The sequence below is a fragment of the Vanessa atalanta genome, chromosome 24, assembly GCF_905147765.1.
Source record: "Vanessa atalanta chromosome 24, ilVanAtal1.2, whole genome shotgun sequence".
In the NCBI taxonomy this organism is placed as follows: Eukaryota; Metazoa; Arthropoda; class Insecta; order Lepidoptera; family Nymphalidae; genus Vanessa; species Vanessa atalanta.
Window position 1 is genome coordinate 902482 of NC_061894.1, and position 18768 is coordinate 921249.

Sequence of the window (18768 nt, forward strand, 5' to 3'; positions counted from 1 at the left end):
TAAATTAACATTACATTATCTGAATATATTCTGTTAAATAGGCTATTTGACAATGCGAAAGTTATGGGTTTAAAAATGGTTATTTTAAACGTAAGTATCGTACCGTAAAAATCCGTTAATAAAAATGCCTGCATAGCTTTTGACACTGTTTTAATAAGATTTTCCTGTTATTTTAATGCGATAGGGTTGGCAATGAAATTTAGAAGGTAAAATTTTATCTTTCAAAATGTTCACTGGCTGAAATTTCTACTGATAGTAGGCATGTCATTTTCCATTTGTAATAAACAAAAAGTTAGTCGGGATCTTTTAGTGTAATGCTTATTTAAATCAAAGACTGTAGCTACAATTTTTAACTAGTTTTTAACTGTTACGGAACAGAGTGGAAAGATTAGTGAATTGAAGGAGACATTCTTTTAAAAACATTAGAGGTATTATAACCTCAAATTGACAACAAAATATTTCCATTCTAAATGTAATTATTTATTAAAAAATATATATATTATGTTTACTTATATCGAAATAGTCTTCACATAAGAAACTATTACTAGTAGGTACTATTCAACTCCGAGAAAGTTGCAACCACTTTCGGCGCAATTCGATATTCTTTGGAACTCTTACAAATAGTTTTTCCGGAGCTTATAACGACGTTCTTGTACATTTTGGAACTGAACATCATATTTTGTAACTCATTTGGTTACATAAATCACTGCAACAAAACAAATACTTTCGTTTTTTGTTTGCAACAAATGTTTATGGATTATATGAGCTACAGATTACAATACAGGCCAGTGACGTCACCTATCCCATTGCAAATGCCATACTGTCAAAATAGCATTTTGCCGCGCTATTTTAATATTGAATTTTTAATTTGACATTTTTCAGCAAAATTGTACCAGAATTAAAAAAAAACAGCTTTTACTGGGTTCCTTAATCTCTACTAAATAATACAAAATGGATTTTAAAAACCTGTCAAATTACCTGCCTATTAGTTAGGTATGTCGAATTTTATCACCTGGGTTTTACTAGCTATTTGATCTATTTCTTTTTAACTTGATATCCTGTACAGCGGTCCTTAGAGAAGAAGCAGCCTAAATGATTTGGTGTTTGGAAATATGCATACCTATTTATAAGGAATATATCAATCCATTAAATAGTAGTAAATATGTTTGTCTTAATCTTATTGTGTTTGATTAGTATCTATTATATTTGACAGTACGCCCGAAGGCTATGTATGAATATGGTCTATGTTGGAATACTGTTATAACGATTTCGTAATTAATAGTGAATAAGAAGTTATATAAGACTTTGAATTATTAATGAATAAATATCGATAATTTGGGACAGAGAGTGTTGATATGATGTTCTCATATTATCAGTGTTAAGATTGATTTTGGAGAATAAATAAATATCAGGTTCTGTTTAAGATTTTTATCGTTGTCTATTAATGTCAAAAATGTACAGCATTTTAAAAAAAAAACTTGTCCGGTATCTCGTGATTTTATTATGACAGATATTAAAGTTTGAGTTTATAGCAGCGGCGGCAGCCTTCGGCGCTATAGCAGCAACAGCAGGCGGGTGCTGCACCCCCTTCGCGCCTTCGGTTTCCAACCCTCTAACATTATACAGCACATTGTTTCCCCAAAATTAGGGACGATATTAAATTAATATCGGTAAGAACTGACGGGTTCAATTTATTAATAAATAAAATCATACATCGATGTAATTAATACTCTAATAATAATAGTGTAGCTTTATTTACCCCGTAATTAAGTATTTAACAAAATATATATTCATTTTAATTATACAATGTCGATTTATCTCCTTTCTTAACAACATTAATAAATACCCAAATGTTGACTTTTTTTAGTATTGTATCATTAGTTTCAAAGATAGTCCCCTACATGCAAACAAACAATTAATTTTACCTCAATCTAACATTATCATATTATACCTACTAATTCTCGCTCGCATCTTTGCTCGCGTTATAGGTGTAAGTCAGGTTTTAGGTATAAAAATTTAATCCTGTTCATTAGTTAGACGTTAATTCCTTACTTGGAGTTTCAGCTTGCTTCATATCAAAATTCAGCAAATAGTTCAGTGGTTTGGTTGTAGAAGAATAACAGACATACAGAGAGAGTTACTTTCCCATTTATGATATGAATATAGATAGGCAGATATATAGATAGATAGATATAGATATATCTATATCTATAGATAGATAGATAGATATATCTATATATATATATATATATATATATATATATATATATATATATGTCGGAGAAGCAGGATGCCGAACAGTTGGGTTCGGGGATTGATCCGACATTTGTAAGACTATGTGGGCGTGCAATGGAGATATTCATAAAATAAAACGTATTTAATATCGTCTAATCGCTGTATTAATTCATACAATAATCGTACACTACAATAATATCAAAGGATTACAATAATTCATCTCGATTAAGAGCAAATGGGTTTGCAAGCAACCATCGCATTCGAGAAGCTTGTCAAAACATAACGACTCGCGTTGCCATGACGCTTACAACTCCATTCGGGGTGACCCGCTCTTATAAGTAAATCAGCCATCAAACATTATTGCCAACTACTCGATTCATTAATTATCCAAATTAACAACTAAAGTAACCACGCTCCGATACGGCCATCCTGAACTATCACACGTCCTCGTGTGTCTCGTTGCTGTAAACCTCCTCGTCTGTAAACAATGAAACAACAAATGTACACATCATAACACGCTTGGCCATTCTGACCACCACACGATGAATATTATAACCGTCCATGCTATCTCAATAGCATAATATTCTCTAGCAGCATAACTTTACAAGGTAAGCGACCAGCAAGACCACCAAGGTCTATTTACGCCACTAAGTCAATCTCTTGCCACCAAGGCTGTCATTTGCCACCAAGGCTGTCATTTGCCACCAAGGCTGTCATTTGCCACCAAGGCTGTCATTTGCCACCAAGGCCAATTTTGTCACCAAGTCAATCACTTGCCACCAAGGCCATCATTTGCCACCAAGGCCAATTTTATCACCAAGTCAATCTCTAGTAGGGTCACTATGCTATGCTTTCTCTTACCAAGTAATTTGTTAACACCGAAATCAAAACAAAATGAAAACTGCCCACCGTTATCAATAAAGAATAAGCCTACAGTTGGCTTCATCGTGCAGACATCCACTCGACGTTCCACAACCGACTCGCTTGTTTTGTATTTCCTTCTTCGCACAACGCGTCGATATGTGGCTTCGCTCGCCGCAGGAAAAACACGTCAACAGGGATATTTTCTTCGAGACGTCCATTGTATTTCTTGCTTGCTTGAGCTTTGGCGTTGTTAACCTGCTGAGTGAGCCTGCGTAGTCTGATATGTGTTCTGATCCCACTTCTGATGTCGGAGAAGCAGGATGCCGAACAGTTGGTTTCGGGGATTGATCCGACATTTGTAAGACTATGTGGGCGTGCAATGGAGATATTCATAAAATAAAACGTATTTAATATCGTCTAATCGCTGTATTAATTGATACAATAATCGTACACCACAATAATATCAAAGGATTACAATAATTCATCTCGATTAAGAGCAAATGGGTTTGCAAGCAACCATCGCATTCGAGAAGCTTGTCAAAACATAACGACTCGCGTTGCCATGACGCTTACAACTCCATTCGGGGTGACCCGCTCTTATAAGTAAATCAGCCATCAAACATTATTGCCAACTACTCGATTCATTAATTATCCAAATTAACAACTAAAGTAACCACGCTCCGATATATATATATATATATATATATATATATATATATATATATAATAGTAAAGATTTATGTACCTAGTGTAACAATAATGTTGCATTATAAATAAAGATAAATTACCTAGAGCTCTTTGTATTGCACAACATAGCAGATCTATTAGCAAATCGCACGTAATACGCAAAACTAAGGTATTTTATATTTACACCTATTGCCGGACACTGGACCACTAATATTAATGTTAAATCATATATAATTATACATATGAATTTAAATAATCTATATATGTATAGAGCCGAGATGGCCCAGTGGTTCTAACCACGCACCAACCAACCAACCAACCAACGCACTGAGTTTTAATGTGCTTAATTTGTGTTTATAATCATCTCGTGCTCGGCGGTGAAGGAAAACATCGTGAGGAAACCTGCAAATGGTTAATTTCGACGAAATTCTGCAACATGTGTTTTCCACCAACACGCATTGGAGCAGCGTGGTGGAATATGTTTCATACCTTCTTCTCAAAAGGAGAGGCGGCCTTAGACCAGCAGTGGGAAATTACAGGCTGTTAATGTAATGTAAATGTAATGTAATATACATATAAGCGAAATACCACTAACGGACCTCTAATACCTCTGTAACTATACGTCCGATTGACTTGAAATTGAGTTGTTTCTTTCGCGACGAATGGATTTTTGGACACAAATTCGAGGGGAGGAAGTGGGGGTTACTTGCTACTTACGAATTTACCTGTTCGAAAATAGGAGAGAAAACTATTAGGATACGGAATTTTTTTTATACATAATTACTTTAATATTTATACCTACTTTTGAAAGCCGAGTGGAATAAAATTTAGTGATTATTCAGCACATGTTTTACAAGTAAGTAGGTACCAATGAGAGATTTGGTATGGCCTTTTGTATAAAAAGTTTAAGTTTTTAGTTTTTTAGTTTTTTTTTTTTTTACTTGCAAAGAATACAATTTACGGCTTGAAGAAATATTTATACAGCAATACACTGAAAAATATATTCGATATAGTCCGGTCATAATAGACAAAAAAATTTGGTAAGATTTTGGAAAAAAATAATAATATTCAGACCTCTACATTAAACATAATACAATACAACACAAGTCCACGCGATCGAGCTATCATTTTAAATACAATCGTGATAAAGATATTGTTTTTTTATAATATATATTTTTTAAATTTATTTAATACTTATCGAACGATCTCACTTGATGGAAAGCGACTACAACTACAAGCAGATCGTCGTCGATAATTCGATCCGCTCTACGTTAAATACGGTCAAAGTACGGTAAGAAGCTGGAACTGGGGAGCTCCCGCCCAGAGATGAGAGCAGTACTCCATGTAAGGCCGAATTTGCGCCTTATACAGTTTAAGGCGATGGGCCGACGTGAGGCCCACCGACGTGAGGCCGACCGTCTTGCCTTTATGAGCACACCAAGCCTTTTAGATGCTAATTTGGCTCTACCATCCAATTGACGGCGGCACGAGTTTCATAACTTTAACGCCAAGTATTCCTACACTAACTGTGACTGGAATTGGAATATTCTCAAATCGTGATGATACGACAAATGGTGACTTTTTATCAGTTAACGCACAATCATGTGTCTTTTTGGGGTTGAACGCTTAGCCGACCCAAGTACGAGACTTGTTCAACAAAGACTCGATTTCAGACACAAGTTAGTTTCGATTTTCGTCGACGTGTTCCCGAGAAATATTAGTACGGCCGGTGTATAAGGTGTCTACGGTACTGTCTGCATATCAGTGAATGTTGCTGATTTGCATTAAGTCATTGATATGCAGAATAAACAGAGTAGGTGATAATACGCAAACTGTGATCTGCTATAAAGCAGGTGATCCAGTTGCATAATTTCCCGAGGTGTAAAAATAAATACGACATTAAGTTTTTGTACTCCTAGATAGATACAAAAAAACATTTTATTTAAATTTTAAAGATCGTACATTTGTATTCGTAGCGCCATCTAGTAATGAGCAGGCAAAACGTATCACAAACAATTTTGTTGTCAAGGGCGACATCTATTGAAAAATGATTTACCTAAGTTGCGTTTTTTACAAAGCTGTAAGTTAAGGGAAGAGCAAATTTGCGCATTATGCTACCGAGAATAAAAGTCATAAATATACGTCAGACTAGTTTGAAAAGAGGAGCATTTTCATATTGGCAGCTATACATTTGCGAGCCCCATTGAAATTCTCCAACGCACTAAACACTAGATATAAATGTAGTGTACAGCCGAAATGTGACATATTTGACCTAATTTTATCGTAGAAATTTATTTTTAAACAATACAGTGTACAAATAAAAGCAATACAATATTAAAAAAAAGTTAACATAATGTCAAATTATATATATAGGTATTTAGTGTGACCTTTTACAGCTACTAGAGTGATTCCATATATTTTTTATTCTAAATTCAATTTAATAATAGTTTCGTAAGTAATAAATAAACGTGAAACCCCTTTTTAATATTATAACATGTTATTTACTATAGAGTTTATTTGAAATTATTAAATCGTTCTAAATATATCCTTGTTATTGTTAAAAATATATAAATATTTTCATTCATAAAAAATGTCATTTGTAAAATGCTGTTTCGAATCCACCGAAGGACATGATTTTCTAGATTCATTGGTACAAAAGTGCACTGATCCTGGATGTAAGTATCATATAAAAACAATCTATTTTTATTTGCATTTTTTAAATTATTCTGTAATTAGATTAGGCGTGCCAATTGCATGTCGCTGACAAGTATCTGAACCTACTATTCTTAATTAAATTTTGGCACGCGCAACTCTTCTTATTGATTGAATACCTACCTTTAACTAGTGCCGCCAAATTGGATATCCGGAGTCATTTCCGGTTTCGTTCCGAAAATGGATTGAAATTTTAATACATATTTTTTAAAAGGTAAGTTTAATTATTTTATTTAGTACGAAAAAAATAATATATTATATTAAGCAAAAAACGTAGTATAATTAATAAAAGTAGGTAAACCAAAATTTGTATTTATTAAATAATATTATCGTTACGGTGTTGTAGATGCAAATTCAAAACGCTAGGATAGTGAAAAAAATGTTGATTTGTGTGAGTCAGACGTATTAAAGCTTATAAATTTGTTTATTAAGTCCTATAAGACTGTTTGGTTGAAGCAATAGCTTAATTTCACATATGGCACAAGGTAAGATATAATTTATTATGTTTATTACCTAATTAAACATAAAAACGTAAGCTTACTTTTGTTGACATCTGTTTTGGTAGCGCCATTTTGATATTTGTCACTCAATAGCTGTCATTCGATCGCGTTTTTCTCTTCCGAAGCATAAAATAATCGTTAAATTAGATGTAAATCAAACCAAAATGAAATGTTTTTGTGTAAAAAAGTGAACAATAATAATTATATATCATCGTGTGGTGTAAGTTACTGTGATATTCATTCAAGTTCCGTGTAAAAAGTTGTGACATCAATATGACTACTACAACTGTACAAAATCCGACAAAAACTAACAATGCTGCACCAGCCAAAGCTCAGAAGAATTATGGAAAAATAGTGTTGACGTTACACAATTGCTTACTACCTGAATCTACTTTCAAAGAAACTCCGTCACAGGCCGATGGGTTGGACATCGAGACTGAGACTGACTTACGTATTCTCGGCTGTGAAATGATACAAACAGCCGGAATATTGTTAAAACTACCTCAAGTTGCTATGGCCACTGGTCAAATGTACTTACAAAGATTCTACTACTCAAAATCCTTTGTAAGATATCCAATGGAGACAACAGCCATGGGAAGCATTTATTTAGCGTCCAAGGTTGAAGAGAAACCTTGTAGAATACGTGACGTCATCAACGTGTTCCATCATATCAAACAAGTGAGAGCCCAGAAGCCAATTACGCCATTGATAGTTGATCAAAATTACATTGAACTTAAAAATCAGGTTATTAAAGCTGAGCGACGTATTTTAAAGGAATTAGGATTCTGTGTGCATGTTAAACACCCACACAAGCTTATTGTAGTCTATCTACAGCTATTACAGTACGAGAAGAATAAGCAGCTAATGCAAATGGCTTGGAATTACATGAATGACGCTCTAAGGACTGATGTCTTTATGAGATTTCCTCCAGAGACAATTGCTTGTGCCTGCATTTATTTAACATCTCGGAAAATTGGGTTGCCATTGCCTAACAATCCACACTGGTTCCTGCTATTTAAGGTGACAGAAGAAGATATAAGAGATGTTTGCCTCAAGATTTTACATCTTTACAAAAGATCTAAAGTCAATCCTGAAGAGTTAGATGGTAAGGTTGATGGATTAAGAAAGATTTATCAAGCAAACAAATATATACAGGCTCAAAAGGAACGTGAAGCAAAAATCGAAGAGAAAAAAGCTGAATCTCCTACGGCTTCTACATCAAAAGATTCCAAGCGTGATTCAAAGAAAGATAAATCTCCGAAAACTCCACCATTATCATCCAAGTACCATGGAAGTCACAAGAAAAGAGAACGAAGATCTCGTTCCCCTTATGATAGAAAACGGGATTATTCGAACAAACGCCATAAGTCTAGGTCTAGGGATAGAGAAGTGGATAGGTCAAGAGAGAGGAGATTGGATGATAAGAGGAGCCGTCTATCATCACGGAAGTATGATGATTACGATAGATCAAAAGCGAGAGACAGAGATGACAAAAGAAAACACTAAAATATCATTTTAAGACTTGAATAAATTACAATAAAGTATCTTTTCAATTGTACATAGTGGTTTTATTATTAAACTTGTGATGAATAATATCAAAATGAAAATATATGTTGACTAGTATGCTCATTGAGGCTCTTTTTATCGTCAATTTACAGAGTTACATTAAATGTTGAGCAACAACCATTTAGTACTAAGAATTATGATTCAACTGAGAAGAACTCTCAACAAACTGAGTAGTTATGTTTTTCTTCCATTTTAATTAATAGGTGTTTTAATAAATCTATATATAATGCCTGAAAATCAACAAATAGTATCTCCATGATTTATTATCAAATTTCAACAACAACAACATCAACAGACATAAAAGTTAAGAATGATCTTGAGAATTAGTTATAAATATTAGCTGTTATTGAAAAATAGACAAATGATGCATAGTTTTTTTTATAAGCTTTTAAATATTATTACTATTATAAAAGTTTGGTAATTTTGGCATGTTATTGCATGTTTTATATTGGTATTAGGAATAATATGTACTTTGTATACTGTTACTGTTAATATGTACTGTATACTTTTTATAACCATTTGAGTAATTTTCTGTTATCAGTAAATTTATCACATTGAAATATTATAACAAATCAAAAGACAGTCTATTCAAGTTGGCAATAATGAGCATGACATTGTTGTCATTTTAAAATATTATGTTAAATGCATAAATACCATTGGTTTGGATAGTAAATCGGGTTCAACAAAACATAGAATATAAGGCAAAGGTTGAGTGTAGAATGCCATATTGACATATTGAGTTGAAAAGTGATTCAGTTTTTTATTTTTTTATTTAGTGTACAGTGTTATTGTTAAGCTAAGTCCATTTATATAGTTTATTATATTATAATTACAATTAATTACAAAACCAATGTTTTGAAATTATTTTTCAATCATTATCTTTTGATATTATTTACTATAACATTGATATTGATACTAAAACATTGATGTCAACAGCTCAAAAATATCAAAATATTCTTTTTTTTTTATAAGTAGGCTGAAGAAGCTCTTTTGAATCGTCATTTCACAGTATTGAACCAATTTAATTGAAAAAAAGACAATCATAAATATTTCTATGACTTACAAATATTTGAATTGCATAAATCTTATCCGAGATATAAAAGATAATTCACTGGATAACACACCAAACTGCAGTGAAGATGAGAAGAGTAATATTTTTGTATGAATTCAATCAAACATATTTTAGATCACTTTTATGTCTGTCAGATTGACTCTACAATATGAATCTTGAAACCGATTTGATCATAGCCGTCTCAAGCTATGCTGGGGCCCATGGTCACCCATGAATTTGGGGCCCATTTAGGTAGATATTTACTACCATGTACAAATACTTTGCTTATGGCCAGGCCTTAAGTATAGTTTTAAATAAATGGTGCGGTAATTTTCGTAAATTCGTAGGAATCTGATTGGTTGTACAATCTTAAGGCTCTTTTTTAGTATATCTATTTCTTTCATAAAGAGGACGCCATTCTACTTTTAATATCGACTATCTTCAACAGCCTCTTGATAAATATGTTAGTTATTTCTTACATTTGTAAGACAATGAGATACATTTATAAGAGTAAAATATTTATCAAAAGAGGCTGTTGAAGATGATAGATAATAAATTAATAAAAATTATTATCTATCACTTAATCTACAGACTAAGTGGCCGTTGCTATTTTTTATAAGTATGAACATTCAGTGCTATAGGACGGTGGTACCATCCGAGGTGGACTTATTACATATTCTACCGCCAAGCAGCAATACTTTGTAGTGTCGTGTTCCAGTTTGAAGGGTGGGTGAGCCAGTGTAACTACTTGCACAAAGTACATATCTTAGTTCGCAAGGTTTTTTTTTTATAAATTAGACGGCATCCACATTTTTATTTCTCCATTTGCCTGTCCGCCTACGTACATAATGAAATCATAAATAGATTAAGATATAGTACAAAAGGTCTTATATTTTCTTAAAAAAATATTAAATAGGACGTCTGTTAATTTCCTTAGTCAAGATTAATTTGTTATATATAAACTCTACCTCTTTGAAGTTGTTGTGAAAATTCGTATTTTTCTTTAAGCTCTGTAAGCCACTCTGTATAAGGTTTGAGTCCATAAATAATAATGAAGGCCTTTGCAGAAACGGTGTCAGTTGTAACTGAAATGTAAAGGGCATGTTGAATTGTTCCATAAATAATCCTGTTAGACAGTCTCGTGTTCTCAAATAAATAACTTCTAAGTATGTGTGCATATAAAATTAGTGTGTGTCAACTAATAATTTATACTAATATTATAAACTAGACAATGAATTCGTCTGTTACTTCTTCACATCTCAGCTATTCAATCGATCATTACTAAATTTTGCATACTCGTCGGACACACAGGAAAGGTCATAGGGTAACTAACACCTGTCCCCCCTTTCACACGCGAGTCTAATCTAGTAGTTCCTAATGATGAAAATCTAAATATTGAAAAAGGGAAATAATTAAATAACGCTTACTTCGTTTGGAAAACAGTCGATTTGGCGGACGAATATTTGCTCAAGCACAAACAACGGAGTAATAATCACTTTCAATAATTAAAGGTCAAACAATAATTGCTTTTTTGTTTATTTCGAGATAAATCCAATTTGAGTTTTGACTTTGATAAAAATATATATTATACTTTTAAATGAGAAATTCTTGTATATAAAAGTATTTATTTCGGTTTATCTCAGATACGGATCTAATTTTGTGTTGAGCTAAGTTTTTGCTTGTTTCCTGAAAAATACAATTTTTTACGACTACAAAAACCGCGCAAAGCTCGGTCACTCGCGTAATTTTGTTTGTACTTAAATAAGCACAGATAAAAAATAATTTACATACGTATAATATTCTTTTTTTTTTCAAATATATTTATCGTGAAAGTGACCATTTCCATTCCAGTGTCACAATTTCAGCCATTCCTGACTAGTTTAAATTTAGATTACCTTTCGCTCCATTAGTCGTTCAACGTTTTGCTCAGTGTTTTCAGGTCGTCCTTGACGATCGGACGTGTTTGTGCATATATTTCGGAAATGTATTGCAAATTGTGTCCATTTGTGTGTTAAATATACGAGTATTGTGATGTATAATTGTTGTGTAAATTATAATTCTATGAATAAATATTTCTAATCAAGAAATAGTTAAGTGAAAGGACTATTTTTACTTTTAAGTTAAAATATTATAGGTACCTAAATAAACTTAGGGGTTATTAATAATTATAACGAATTAGTATAATAATGTGGAGATTTTATTAAAATCATTATATCATTTATTATTTTTAGCAACTACAAAGTGCATCACTTGCTTGCGTAGTGTTATTTTAAAATTTTCAAACAATCAATGAATAAACCAAATTAATTGAAGTATTAAAATAGGTATCTAATTCAATAATATAAAAAACTAAATTAATTATATTAGATAATGAAGTTGTACTGGTTGATAAAATATATTATTAAACAAAACTTAAATTACATAAAATGAAATCGTGACAGACTTTAATATACGGATTATAAGTGACGAAAAAGTGTTTCAAGTGATATATTTATTAAATTTTAATTTTTTTTTGTAAATAAAAGTCGCATTCGGTTAAGAATTTTAATTTAATGTTATTTTTAATATATAAAACCAATAATTTCGTGTCGATTTTTTGTAAAATAATTCTGAGTGCGGACCTTATAATTTGTAGATGTCTAGTACGTACAATTTGGATGTTTTTATATTGTGTCCAGCGCCCCGAGAAAGGGTAAAGTCAATATTCCCGTTGGATAGCCGCTGAATAATGAAAGAGCTGACCTATTGTCCAAATCTTGTGTTAACATCAATACTAATTATAAAACAATAGACTCTGACCATTGAAAAACACTTAAGTTCTTTTTAAATTATGTAGGCAGGTGCCCTATCTGAATGTGTCAGCGAAATGTCTCAACTAATTTATACTAATGAGATATTGTTACGTACATGGTGTGAAGACTTCAGACTAAATGACGTCACTAGAATTAGAATATGGCGGATGCTAGCCGCCATATTGTTATTTTTGTCGGTACGTATAAATAGTTGAAGTTGTTTTGTTTTTAATAGTCAAAAATGATTATATGAAACATTTACGTAGGTATAAAGCTCACGTTAGCGTCGTGTTTCGGAGGCGAAGTTTCCGTCGTGGATATCCTATTTTAATAACTAGGTTACTCGATAAATGTCAACGTCATAATAGCCTGCGATGATCACCGTATACATAATACACCAATGAAAATGAGAGATAACTCCACGTATATACATAAAAGTTGTTTGGTCAAAATGATTCCAGATAGCTTAAGACCGAGAAAAAAATCAAATGAAATCTTTGGAGGAGGCCTTTATTTGAGTATTGGCCTGATTACAAATTAATTTTACTATAAAAAGAAAATATTTTATTGTGGAATTTAAATAACTGGAAACAAAAGGCGATAGTAATGCTTTTTAGGCGGGTAGATCTATGTGCTGGATCGTTTCCGTCAGTACCACACTCTCACCAGTGATTCTAACGTTTCACAGCGATACCTAGATGTCTTTACGGGTACAAAATATATAATATAAACATAGGTCTTGTGTATGGCGGCACATTGCCGGTATAAGAATAGGTTCCGGTATCTATATTCCTTTCAGTATTAGCTATTGGCGTCTCTTCAAATGAACCATAAGCTCGTCTACCTGCCTAAAATAAATTAAAAAAAACCCATGCTGATACTTGGGTAACTTTCAAGCTAATTTTGTAAATATAGTTTCGGGTTTTATTTAATAATGTTACGATTGAATGAATTTTTGAAGTGAAGGTTTAAAGTCTTTTACGAAATGTTTCGTTAATTTTAACTAAAATGAGATTGCCCAGTGGCTAGAGAGCCGAGATGGCCCAGTGGTTAGAACGCGTGCATCTTAACCGATGATTTCGGGTTCAAACCCAGGCAAGTACCAAATAAATATTCATGTGCTTAATTTGTGTTGATAATTCATCTCGTGAACGGCGGTGGAGGAAAACATCTTGAGGAAACCTGCATATCTCTAATTTTATCTAAATTCTGCCACATATGTATTCCATCAACCTGCATTACAGCAGCGTGGTGGAATATGATCCAAACCATTTCTTCAAAGAGAGAGGCAGCCTTAGCCCAGCAGTGGGAAATTTACAGGCTGTTAATGTAATTTATGAGATTAATTTTACCTTAGTGATTGGTCTCTACATAACGTTAGTTTAAACTTTAACGTATCTCTTTACGTAGTCTTTTTTTATGGCTTTGATAGGCAGACTATAGATAGTGGCGCCGTTACATCAAATATTCCTTAAATCACCTATGCGCCACCAACCTTGGGAACTAAGATGCTATGTCCCTTGTGTCTGTAGTTCCGCTAGCTCACTTACTCTTCAAATCGGAAAACATCAATACACTAAGTATTGGCGGTAGAATATTTGATGAGTGGGCAGTACCTACCCAGACGGGCATGCACAAAGCCCTACTTACAAGTTGTCGTCTTAAACACATCAAACAGAACATAAAAAGGCAAGCTTATTCTGGTTTAAGATTGGTCGTTTAATAATTATGTATATTGTTTGATAGACGATTTTATATTTTAAGAAAATTATAAACTCGTTATTTACCAACGCTCAAACGACTCTACTACCTCCTGGCTCTCGTTAGATTATCTTGATTGTGCCGTTTGTTTTGTTATCTGGAACCGCATACGCTTGCTAAGTTTAAAATCGATACGAAAGATAAAATCGAATAAAATTAAAATCGATTATGCTATTTCCTCAATTTGTTATATACAAATTGTAGAAGTATATAATTGATGTTTTTTTTTTTTTATCGAGAGTTTGATAGTATGACATTTCCTACTTGGCTATCCGTTATTAATCCTGAAATGTAACGTTGTTAATCAAACCAATGGTAGCTTCTGAATTACACATCGTAAATTAGTATTGCTGTTCTAGTCTACTGTTTGAATCGTTTAATAAGTGAAACGGCTATAGAGATTATGAATTTTAAATTTAGAATGAAATACTTATAAATGAAAATTACCAATAGAACCAAAATTACCAATAGAAAATGAATAATGACTTTATGGTCTAGTAGTATTGATATTAAGTAAAGTTAGTTCATTCAAGTTGATTATTGGTTTGCCATCAATCTATCCATTAATATTTTAAAGTCTTCTCAAGTCTTCAAAATTTATTTTCTCTGCGTGGTTTACAATAAAGTATAAAGTAAAGTCTTCTCTAGTTATTGCCGTACTCGAGCCTCTGAAAAAAAAAAAAACAGTTTCCCCCTGTCTTTCGGTTAACATTCCATCTGGTGAGGTCGATCGATTTATACTGTTTCATTAAAAAATCTTAACTTGATACCCAAATTAGGTTTATGCGATTTATGATAAGTAAGCGATCCCCCTGTTTTCTTTCGGTCCTCGGTTCATCTTATCTTTGGCTGTCTATCGATTCGATTGTTTCGTCATATATTCGAAAATGTTCTCGAGGCTCATTATAGTCAAACTTTTCTGGTGTTAATATATGAAGTAATTTAGATGAGTCTAAATCGGAAAATAATCTCTCTTTCTATCTCTGTTTCTTTCCTCTACGTTAAGTTTGCCTGGAAGAAATCGCTGTTTTAGCGATAAGGCCGCCTCTTGTGCATCTTATTTGAACGTGACTAATGTACGTGTTTATTGGTGTACAATAAAGAGTATTTTGATTTGATAATAACTATTTTGTTGCCAATTCTCGTCGGTCGAGTTTACATTTCGAACCGGTGGTAACTTAAAATGTAATCATCTAAAGCTACGATTCAAGTGTCTGTAAGAGCCTACTTGAAGTATATTTTGATTTGGGTGTAACGTAAGATGTCTATGTATGCAATAAGAGTCAGCTGAGATGTCGAATATTGATAAGCTGGGATACTTTTAGGGTACTCTGACTTCTGTGCGTGAAGGTTCTTAGGGAAATTAATTACAAATAATACGCTTATTTTAAACATTTTGTTCATATTGGATATCATCTGGATCTTAGATAAGTGAAGAAGAGCCAAGATGACGCACAGTACACTTGATGTACTTATATTTCCGAGCGAGCGTCACTTGAGATGCTTAAGTGCAATTGTATTTATAATTTATTTCGTTTAGAAAAACGTGAAAAAACAAATCTCGTATCTTTTGACTCTCGTAAGTCAGACGAATAACACTATTTATTAATTATAAAGATCTGACGACGACCGTCGAGTAGTGTGTACATCGGTTTTCATGGATTACGCCACTCCGAGGTCCCGGGTGCGATCCCTGGCCGAGTCGGGTGTAGAAAAGTTTATTAGTTTTCTTTGTTGCTTTGAGTCTGAGAGTTTGTGGTACCGTCGTTACTTCTGATTTTCCATAACACAATTGCTTTAGCTACTTATATTGGGATCCGAGTAATGTATGTGATGTCCAATATTTATTTATTTATTTACAAGGCCGTTTGGGTATCCGTGCATTAGGTATTCTACCAATGTTTGTGAAGCATTAGGTACGTAAGGAATTGATAATTTTTCTACTTACATCCTTTGCTATTTATATAGAAAACTGTTACTGTGCAGTCCAAAAGTTTGTCGTAGATGTGTAGTGTCAATTGGTAACAGGAAGGTCCTGAGTGGTCAGAATCGGAGTTGTGATAAAACGGGAGTAAGGCTGCTAGCATTCATACCACGTTTTAAATTTTTGATTTGTTTATACTTGTTTAATACATCATTGTAATTTATTCTTATATAATGAATATTTAGGTTTTGTATATAATTATATTATAGCAGGGCAGTTTTTTTTGCAGGTATGTATTATCACACGTAATGATCTAGTTTATAAAGCTGGCGAGTTAAATTAAAACAAATATGAACAGACGAAGATAAGTTAATTATGTTAATATTAGCTTTGTATGTAGTTTTATTTATTTTATCCGAGACTTGTTTTAGCATGACCTAAGATTTAATTGCTATCACTTATATTTCATTGGATTTTTTTTTATATCGCTATTGGTTCCTGTTACATTAAATCAGACGAAGGAGGCGATTCCAGTGCTCGGTTCTGTACTACAAAACAGCATTCCCTGGTAAATTTTATGTATTTTTAAGGCAATTCTCTAGATAAAACATTTAATGATAAGTGTTCACCTCTTTCCTTAAATATTGGTTTTACTTAATTTGGACATTGTCTCATCGTCTCTGTTTATATAAGGTCATATACAATTCCACTTTTGAACTAACATCGAATTCTAGCTAATGTGGAATATCTGGTATTATGGAAGATGCGGATACGTTCCCACCAATGATGCCACTTTTAACATCTTGGGAATATTAAGAAAATGGTCTAATTGATAGGAAATCTGGATCGTAACAATAAGTTTAAGTTTTCATGCGATCGATTTGTGTTTATAAGTCAATTTGAATTCGTGGGTTAACAGAAATATCGTAAGTAAACTCGCATGTGTTGGATAAAATTTTGCCACATGTGTGACCACTTATCCGATCCGGAACAGCATGGTACAAAATTTAAGTAGAACAGACAACCCCTCTCCTTAAGAGTTCTTTGCCGAGCCGTAGGACATTTACAAGTTGTTTATATTTTAAATATTGTTTTGCGTCTGAACGTAGACGATTTTTTTTTATCATGACGTAAATTAATCTTTTGTCACGTGTTGCTTGATAGTTTAGTATTTTCCGTGTTACCAAGGCGTATTGATTGAAACGGTTTAGTACTATTTTTGTAATATCTTAAATAGGATCAAGTGTGTAAACTATAAGATTCAGCTGTGTCGGGGCGATTATAACGAATATTGATAAGCTGACACTTTTTAGGGTTCAGTCCGCTCTATGCGTGAAAGTTCTTAGCGTATAATTATTTATTATCTCATTAGTTAATTTGTACGAGATTAAAATTCCAATGCTAATATCGCTTCGATTCATTACAAATTTGATTTCGTAAAGATTTTTGAGTAAATGCTTGTGGTAAATAAAACTGCGAATTGAGGTCTGAATGAAATCGTGTAAACTCTGATGATATGTATACCGACTTGCTTGAAGCGTGAAGATGAGATCTAATTTATTTATCATAACATCCGGCTCCCGAGAGAACGCGTTCCTGATATGTCCGACGATCGAACGATGTAACTTCGAAAGCGAAGAATTTACGATAAAAATATTAAATTTATTTCTTTATACAATCAACGATTCAATAAAGAATCCCTTTCGCTCTATTTTGTGTTCGTTTTCGATGATATGCATCGGATTATGATGAAATTTAAGGAGTTTGCGTACACTGGTAAAAACCTGATCACAAAAAGAAAATTAATTATTTGTATGTTGTTTTATGTAAACTTACTACTCGTGCGAAGCCGGGACGGGTAGCTAGTTCTAAATACATAAATAAAATAGTAATTTTTAGTTATATAGTTCGCTACTTACAAAGTTTTCTCAATTGTTAAATTTTGTAGTGTTTACTGCTCAGTCATGAAAAGCTGATGATGTCAACAACGAATCCTTTCAACGGCATGACTTTTGTTTCATGATGAGCTCTTTAGGAAAAGCTATTGAGTGAAAAAGGTACCAAAGAAATGAACCACACATCCGATTTAAACTCAATATATACTTTATTGAAGTAGGTTATTACAAGCACTTTTGAGTCGTCATTTTATAGAAATGTATTAAAAGTAAAGCCACCACTTGTCCGAAATGTAGACACTACCGAGGAGAACCGGCAAGAAACGCAGTAGTTACTCATTTCCAACATTTGAAACTCAAAATTATGTCAGTTGAATAAAACAAAATTTATACAAATATCCTGTCTGAAAGTCAACGAGTATTAGTTCCACGTAAGAAGAGGGGGGGGGGGAGGGTGGTGTTCTAGTTAACTTTTCTGTAACGGATATGTCGCTAAATTTGACAATGTTCGGCTGAGTAGTTAAGACGTGAAAGCGTGACAAATAAACTTACTTTCGCATTTATTATACTAATTGAGATAAAAAAAAATTAGTAAAAATCATTTTTTTCTGTCAAGTGTAATAATATTCCGTTGTTGTCATTGTTTTTAGAATGTGTGGCGAAGTGAATTATTTCACTTCACAAGATAAGTGGATCACGGAACCAATCACGCATAACCGACTCGTCTTGTCTTAATATGTTATCAATATAATTGTTATCATAGCGTGTACACTCAAGAACA

The 18768-nt window shown here is 32.9% G+C and overlaps 2 protein-coding genes across 4 annotated transcripts in view; both read left to right on the forward strand.

Annotated features, from left to right (window-relative positions):
- Positions 1–6352: 6352 nt before the first annotated feature.
- LOC125073601 (protein EFR3 homolog cmp44E) overlaps positions 6353–18768 on the forward strand; it is a 29986-nt gene continuing 17570 nt past the window's right edge. For 2 of the 3 annotated variants that reach the window (XM_047684485.1, XM_047684488.1), the window contains exon 1: positions 6353–6461. In XM_047684485.1, the coding sequence (XP_047540441.1) occupies positions 6377–6461 (85 nt within the window). In that variant the 5' untranslated portion in view covers positions 6353–6376. Of the gene's footprint in view, positions 6462–6852; positions 6984–18768 lie in introns of those variants that run through there. The other variant, XM_047684487.1, reaches the window with a different exon arrangement.
- On the forward strand, positions 7026–8556 carry LOC125073602 (cyclin-L1). The gene has a single exon (XM_047684490.1). The coding sequence runs from the start codon at positions 7272–7274 to the stop codon at positions 8502–8504; it is 1233 nt and encodes a 410-aa protein (XP_047540446.1). The 5' UTR covers positions 7026–7271; the 3' UTR covers positions 8505–8556.